At 42.4% G+C, this 8,471-nt stretch overlaps 1 protein-coding gene across 1 annotated transcript; it reads right to left on the bottom strand.

Moving 5' to 3' along the window:
* Positions 1-907: 907 nt before the first annotated feature.
* Positions 908-8,365, bottom strand: LOC310927548 (F-box only protein 40-like). Its single transcript, XM_083889861.1, has 9 exons — positions 8,075-8,365; positions 7,154-7,172; positions 6,492-7,062; positions 5,224-5,639; positions 4,551-4,730; positions 3,150-3,391; positions 2,464-2,595; positions 2,123-2,390; positions 908-2,027 (listed from the first exon to the last, which is right to left on the bottom strand). The coding sequence occupies exons 2-9, from the start codon at positions 7,154-7,156 to the stop codon at positions 1,824-1,826; spliced, it is 2,016 nt and encodes a 671-aa protein (XP_083745987.1). The 5' UTR covers positions 7,157-7,172; positions 8,075-8,365; the 3' UTR covers positions 908-1,823.
* Positions 8,366-8,471: the final 106 nt, after the last annotated feature.

Genomic DNA, 8,471 nt, shown 5'->3' with positions numbered 1-8,471 from the left:
CTTGTAACCTTCTGGTTGTGCGTACAGCAGCCGCTGCTACCGTACTACCAACCACACACACACACACACACACACACACGCAACAAAGCAGCGCGGTATGAGGGGTGATTAGTGCCACCGAGGAGGAGGAGCAGCAGCAGAAGGAGGAGGAAGAAGAGCTCTGTGGCAATTAAAGCAGCTATATGGGTCTTTTCAGAATTTCGCAGGCTGTTTTTGGGCTTGTTGTGACCAAAATGTCAATGCACGTTGCAGTATTTTTTATTAGTACTGTACTGCACACAAATACAAGAGAACCGAGCAGGGCATGAAATTAACACCCGACCACATGCCAAATGCTAGTAAATTTTACGATTGGTGGGCGAAGCCGTCAATCTCCCTGCCATGTTGGCGGGTAGTCAACGGAGGCCTCCTTTAAACACAAGGATGACTCAACTCCAATGTACACCCTTAGAAATAAGGGTTCCAAAAGGGTCCTTCTACAAGGGCTGAGGTTCTACCTGGAACCATTTGCTTCTGCAAAACCCTTTCCCGAAGAAATGTTTTTCAAGGGTTCTTGGAAACACTAATGGTTCCAGAAAGAACCATTTTGATCCAGAGAACCCTTTAAAACCCCTTTGCTGAATAAAGGATTTTTGGTGATTTGATTCTTGGTGGAACCCTTTTAAAAAGGTTCTACTTCCACTTTTTAGTCCTTATTGGCTTAATCTGTGCCGCAGGTGCACCCTTGGTAAACTGCCGTGGGAATAACATTTTTAGTAGCGACGTGAAATTGTAATAATTGTGCAGAACTCACAAAAATAGACTAGTAGTACTTTATGCTCAGGTGTGTTTATATAGCTGGTGAAATTTTAAAAAGGATAAAAGACACTCCAATTGACTCACAAATTAAATCAATAATTATCTTTTATTACCATGTAAACCTGTACAAGTTCATGCAATGATTCCATTTGTGGTTTTGCAACATCTCCATATTGTCCAGTGTAATCTCTACAATGTTACACACAGCACTAATAATACATACATCATTTAGGGTGAATTCCAATTCCTTGCTTAACCCTCAATCTTAACCCTTAATCTCAAAAACGCGCTCCCTCTAGTGCAAGTGCTGTCCCGATTCTCAGAAAAATTAAGTTGAGGGGCGAGTTTAAGGGCTGTATCGCCCTCAATATTGAGATTTTCCGAGACCACCCTTGGGAGCAAGGGCTACCCAGAATGCATTGCGTGTTTTCACATGAGAAAGATGGCGTCGAAAGCAGCGAAGCGAGTGCGATACAAATTAAGTATTTTCTTTGTTAATAGAGATATAAAAATGATGAAAACCATTGTATTATCTTAGTTTAGGCCCATATTATGGATTACTGACGTCATTGTTGCGTAACATTTATTTTTATTTTACGATCTTTTGTCAATAGCCGGCCGGTGCAGACAAGTGATCGTTTGCTATGGTTTACTTTTCAATAAGCAGTGGTGTGTGGTAACTGTCAGCTGAATATGTCTGTGGTTGTGGTATTTGTATGAGTATCATCTTATAACTAACTGACAACCTACTAACTTGACTGAAATAAAATAATAAATAAATAGTCGTGACGGAAATGTGTTCTTCTTCTTCTTTTTTGGAGTTGACAGACTGGACGCAGCTTTCACGTTATTCTGCCCCCTACAGTCTGAAGACGTATCTGCATTTAAGGGGTGTCCCATTTCTAAGTGACAAAATAACCCTCAACACTTGGTTTTGAGGGCCAGTTAAGATTAAGGGTTGAGCTTGAGGGTTAAGATAGGAATTGGAATTGGCCCTTAAAGTTAAATTAAAGGCTTCGCCGTCGTTATCGGTTTCCTCTAAAGAGGTTGACGAGACTCATTCTCTCTTGGCTGCCCTTCTGTTTGTCACTCATGCTGGGGAGAGGAACGCGCTCGCTGTGCACCCAGGTCTCATAATAAGGACATACTTTGAGGTGAGCAGATATGGGTGGAGCGTCTGACACTTGCCACGAATCCACTGAGGAGAAGAGTCGACTGAACTCCCATACCTGTGGAGAAAAGAGGAGAAGAGTTCAAGTACAGTCACTTTTACTTCAGTAATATTATACAAACATGTGGGAGGTCAGTGTAACATGGATCTCACAGGTTTGGCCCTCCACTTGGCTCCTCCATGCGAGTAGGTCTTCCTCTCCCAGCGGAGGGTGACCATGCCTCTGTCCTGCAGCAGCGAGGAGCTCACCTGCCTCATGAGGCGGGACACCAGAGCCAGCTGGGACAGGGACAGACTGTCCAGGAAACTGGCCATGTGGCACAGCACCTCATAGGGCAGCGAGCTCAGGTTGTCCTTTCCTCCTCCAACCCCTGAGGAGGCGACAAGGGTCGGACGCAAGTTGAAACTCCTCAGCTGCTGACTGGAGTGAAAAGAATCATGAGTTCCAGACTGAAATGTCTGGACGAATATGAATATGAAATGTGAGATCTCACTCGTAGGTGACGGTGGCTTTATGTGTGGACGGCTGGAACCTCCTCCGGCTATAGGTGCAACCCAGATATGCTAGTGGGCATCTCTGCTCGAACCATCCACTCAGACACGTCTGGATTTCACTGTGGACGTTCCTGGTAGGGAAACAGTGATTTATGAAGAAAGCCATTATTATTTATCATCATCATCATCATTATTATTATTGATATTAGTGCTATGAACCCATTTTGCATTTCAATTTATTTATAATATTAAGCACTGCAGATGGGGGAAAAAAAGCCTGCAAGAATGCAGGTCACTCACATATTTTTGGGAAATGTGATTAAATAACACAATTTTAGAAAATTATTTATGAAAATAATAAATTATTGGGTACAAGTATAACATGCTTGGGTATAAGATCCCTAGAGTATGTGTCTGTATAGCTTATGTAAAACCAAAACATATACAATAAGTAACGACTACAGCAAGCTCAGTTCGAAGAAAATTTACCAAGCACTTGTGGCACAGATGTGTGCCATGTGAGCACTAAGGGTTAATCCTATAGGCAACATTTCTAATTGGTCCATTCTGGTTTTCTCCAACTGCTGAAGTCACAGTAAGAATTCACCATGTATTACTTCAGAGTTTGGCTCTGTGAGATAATAGAGACAAACTGCTGAAAATGACAGCTGTGACTGTGATGCACCTGAAGTGCGTGGCAAACTCCCTGCGGTGGAAGGTGTGCCCACAGAGGAAGGTGAAGGCACAGGTGGCTCTGCTGTGTCTGCTGTTCAGATTCTCTGCCTGCAGCTGCAGGTGCAGCTTCACGGGTTTGTCCACCGTCACCTCCGCCAGGGTCGTCTTCCTTTTGAACGGCGCCGAGTGGAACGAGTGCGTCTGCGTCCCGATGTCAACGTAGAGGCCGTCGGCTCCTTTCGATTCACTGATCTGTTTGGAGACAAAACAATCGGCAGACTTGATCAGTGCTTTAAAGGGGCCATAGTATTTTTTTTTCTTTTTCTTAAACTAAGATGCCATTGTTTCGGTAAGGGAAAAAACACATAAGTAGCAACTTAGGGCCAATTCCAATTCCTATCTTAACCCTCAATCTTAACCCTCAAGCTCAACTCTTATCTTAACTGGCCCTCAAAACCAAGTGTTGAGGGTTATTTTGTCACTTAGAAATGGGACACCCCTTAAATGCAGATACGTCTTCAGACTGTAGGGGGCAGAATAACGCGAAAGCTGCGTCCTGTCTGTCAACTCCAAAAAAGAAGAAGAAGAACACATTTACGTCACGATCATTTATTTATTATTTTATTTCAGTCAAGTTATTAGGTTGTCAGTTAGTTATAAGATGATACTCATACAAATACCACAACCACGGACATATTCAGCTGACAGTTACCACACACCACGACTTATTGAAGGGTAAACGATAGCAAACGATCGCTTGTCCGCACCGGCCGGCTATTGACAAAAGATCATAAAATAAAAATAAATGTTACACAACAATGACGTTAGTAATCCATAATATGGGCCTAAACTAAGATAATACAATGGTTTTCATCATTTTTATATCTCTATATACAAAGAAAATACTTAATTTGTATCGCACTCGCTTCGCTGCTTTCGACGCCATCTTTGTTATGTGAAAACACGCAATGCATTCTGGGTAGCCCTTGCTCCCAAGGGTGGTCTCAGAAAATCTCAATATTGAGGGCGATACAGCCCTTAAACTTGGCCCTCAACTTAATTTTTCTGAGAATCAGGACAGCACTTGCACTAGAGGGAGCGCACATTTTAGAGATTGAGGATTAAGATTGAGGGTTAAGCAAGGAATTGGAATTCACCCTAACATTCATTAGCACAAACCTAACAACTCAGTAAAGACCAGCTGAAACTGGCAAATCACAAAGGCCTCAGTGTTACCCTGGGAGCTATAACCAACCAAAACTATGCAAAAGGTCTATGTTTTTGACTGTTGGAAGTACTATACAGCTCTTCATTATTAGATATTTTAATATGCAAATGTTACACATATGTTTAATTCATATGGTGAAGTGAATTAAATTATTTATACGGGAAACAAAACCCTCTGACCGACCTTGTGACCCATGACCTCCGTCTCGGCATAGCCCAGCAGCGTAGTGGTAGCTTCGTCGCTGAACCAGTCCTCTTCGCTGGCACCGAGGTCCGATGTGTCGACGCCGCGGGGTTCACTCGGAGCCCTCGTCGCAGTGTCGTACAGATTAGTCCGCTGCCTGTAGTGATAGCTGTCAGGGACCTTGGAAGCAGAAGGGAATCAGACTTTACATTCAAAGCATTGTCAAATTATTACAGATTTGACCAAGAGCGCCATCCCAACAATCCCTTGTCCAACATTGAGCTAAAGCAAGACGGACTCAAACAAGTCGAGTTCAGTCCACAAAATACCACCAGTAGAAAAACAGTAGATTATGGTCATAAACATTTGGGATAAACACTGGGAAATGACTAGAACTCATGCAGCAAAGTGGTAAAGAGAACTTACAGGAAGTGGAATCAGAATTGGGGTTAAATACAACAGAGGTGAACGTGACACAGGTGTGAATAATTAGGGCGTGTCTAACAATCACTGAAAAGATAAAGAAGTGGATGTGAGGGTGAGAATTTCAAAATAAAGCAGGAAACACACCTGTGCTGCCACTGTAAATGCTTCCGCCTGAGCCCGAGACCTAGCTGAGATCTAGAAAGCTTCTTTTTTAAAACAGTACATAAATGTAACTTGGTGTCATCACCTTGAAAGAGCGTAGGGTCTGGACAGGAATAGGCTCCAGGCTGCCATAGACGAAATCTTTCTCCCTCGGTGTACAGGCCGCAATATGTCCAAAGGTGATGAGCATACGGCCGTGATGCACCATATACATGTTGTACTCCTGTGGGGTGAGGTCCTCTCTCAGACGGTCCAGCACTCCCTCCTGCCACGGGGCGTGTCCTGTCTTACCTGTGTCTGGTTGAGGACAGCGTTCGCTCTCTTTTTCTTTCGGTTCGGGGTTGTCTAGTTTTTCCTGAGCGATCTCGCAGGCTCTTCGGTCCATGCTGAACATCATCTCGAACAGGTTGTATTTGTCTTTGTCGATGACGGCCTTTTGGCCGACGTCGGGCTGGACCGCCTCTTCAACGCTGTTCTCTGCTGAGATCGATGTGACGAGGTCTATGGGAAAAGAAAAGAAAAACAGGTGGAAGATCTGACATCTTATAATGGATTGAGCTTCATCGCTGTCATTTAGTTAAAGGTCCACTGTGTAAGGATTAGTGACATCTAATGGTGAAACAACATATTGCAACCAACACTACTTTAACTCTTTAAGGTACTACTCAACCATTTGGTCGACCACACTTTAAGTCACTATATCTCATTGAAAAATGCATCAAGCTGAACTCACTAACACTTAATGTGACGTGTGAATGTTGTACTTTATGAATTATGCAAACCAGGTTTATTATGAACAGACGTCTCAACCGTTTGGTAGAGGCCTGTATCTGAAATACTGTAGGGTCGAATTAAAAAGAAAAAATAATAATAATAAAATAATAATAATATTGATTGTCCTTATGGTTATCATAAGGAAATAAAATAAAATAAAATAATAAAAAATGAAAAAAAAAAAAGTTTTTCCTTTGTTTTTTTCTTGGTGCGTACCTTAAAGGGTTAAGAGATTTTTGCGATTTCACCAGTCACAGATGTCACCTGCAACCACTCAGACAATACTAGCTGGTACTTTATCATCCCTTTCCCTCAAATTGGGAACATAATCTATAAAACTGACATCATGTTCAATTGAACAAAACGTGAAACTAGCAATTCAAATAAATTCAAAGTAATGTCTACTGACTTTATAAATCAAGAGAGAGGTATTTTCGCAGCTTTTACACTTCCATTAACTTCTATTATACACTAACACAAACTTGTATATTTAATTTCTCCAAATAAACCCCCCTAATTGTCGAAACCTTGAAATTAGCATTGATTCTAGTTTGTTATTTCATTTATTACAGCACCAACCTTCATTGGTACCATTGTTGCTGACATCACCTCCCACTGCTATCTCCTCTTTCTTCTCCTCTTCCCTTTTTCTCTCCTCCTCCTCTTCTTCTTCTTTGTCCATCAGCTCTGGATAGAGAGGCCTCATTTTCAGGCGACTGAAAAGGTCAGACTGATCCACCAGGGCCATGGCTAAATCCAGAGCCTTCTCCTGCCCGTCGCTTTCCTTCAGCACCTTCTCCTGCAGGGCGAGGTTGCTGTGTGGGTGTGTCTCGTCGATCGGCCAGCGGAGCCAGTCCATGCTGCAGCACACCACACTGGCCGGACACACCTGGAGGTGAGCGGCCTGTGAGGAGCGGGGCATCTGGACCGGGCAGCCGTAGCCAGTGTTCAGACATGACACCCTCACGTTAGGACAGAGCAGCAGGTGATCCTCCTCTTTGCACAGGTGGAAGAGAGCTCCACAGTGAAGGCGGCAGGAGGTGATGGAGCAGCTCACAGAGACCTCCACCCGAGCTCTGCAGCGGCGGCTGTAGCAGGACTCACAGTGGACATGCTGTCCATGCACCTTGGAGGCTCGAGAACGATGACTCTGAAAAACAGAGGAGCCAAACTAAGATTCAAAATAACAGGAACTGGGTATTATGATAATCAAGATTTTATTGAAGACTTTCTGTGCTCACCATATCTACAGGAATCTTCCTGCAAGAAAAACACAGAAAACTCACTGACAGGTTCTTTAACATAAAGTCAGATCAATAACTTGACCTGTGTATTAATGTCAACTTTTACTTGAATGGTGTTTAAGAAGACACAACACCAGTCATTCAAATATTGGGTACATCACATGTGATCAATACTGTTATGCAGATCAACAGAAAAATATGAGGTTAGCATCTATTCCTATGCAAAAATGAACTCCTTACGACCGTTATTATATTCATATATTCAGACAGACCATTGATTTTATGGCTGTAGAATTGTCAAAAGAAATGTTCAATGAGAAACTTCAACTTTCAACATCTGGCAGTTATTCAAAATGACTGTGTAATAACAGTTTAAGTAATCAAAGAAAGAACAACAAAAATTTGACCAAAAAGTCAAACAATAGTATGTTGTCCCACATTTGACCAACAAGTCATAGTATGTTGTCCAAAAATTCATGCTCTCATTTCCCAAACACTGATCGCAATGTCGTTACAGGTGTTTGTTCATTGATGCCCAGTTTCATTCCATTCACACAATCTCACTCACAACAGCAGCTGACGAACAGTCACATGACCATGCAAGCCCATCCAGTTATTTAAGTCTGGACCAAAAAGGTGGACAACACATTTTCATCTAAAAAACAGGGATAAAGGTCACACAGCTAATCAGCACAACAGCACAAAAAGAGAAGACACGTGCACATTTGTGCATTGATCATGAAAATAAATAACTTTGTTGCAAAGCAATGCATTCAAACAAACCTATTACACCTTGTTATTGTGAAATAAATAAACTACAGGCCTATATGCCAAAGGACACTTAAAATATCTTAAATGCATAAAATAAAATTGAACAAAATTAGGTCAATCCATAGTTTGTCGCGATAAAGGTCTTACCAAGGTGCAACTGCAGGCTTGTTGTTTCTCCTCTTAGGTTTTATAACGTTGCTGTCGCTCCCTGTGCTTTTCGAACTGACAGGTTAAAATTAGCCGAGCAGCAGAGAGAAGGTTCAGTGGGAGAAGAGTGACTCCGTCTTCAGTTTCTGCCTCACACAGCGGAATTATTCAGTTACAGCTACTTCACTGAGATATTCCTTCAGTTTGTGGCCGATTCACTGTCACTGAACATTGACTCAGTGTTTGAATCATTGCAACAAAACACACACACCGTCTTGAGCTCATCTCCACGAGAGGACACTGTGCCAATATCAGGTGTATATCACTCAGATTGTTGTTGTTGTTGTTGTTGTTGTTGTTGTTTTTTTGCACAGGTTGAAATCAGTGAGCTGCACCA

This window comes from Microchirus variegatus (assembly GCF_963457635.1).
Source record: "Microchirus variegatus genome assembly, chromosome: 5".
NCBI classification, from domain to species: domain Eukaryota; kingdom Metazoa; phylum Chordata; class Actinopteri; order Pleuronectiformes; family Soleidae; genus Microchirus; species Microchirus variegatus.
The sequence above is the reverse complement of the archived record's forward strand: the minus strand, read 5'-3'. Positions and strand labels throughout refer to the sequence as shown.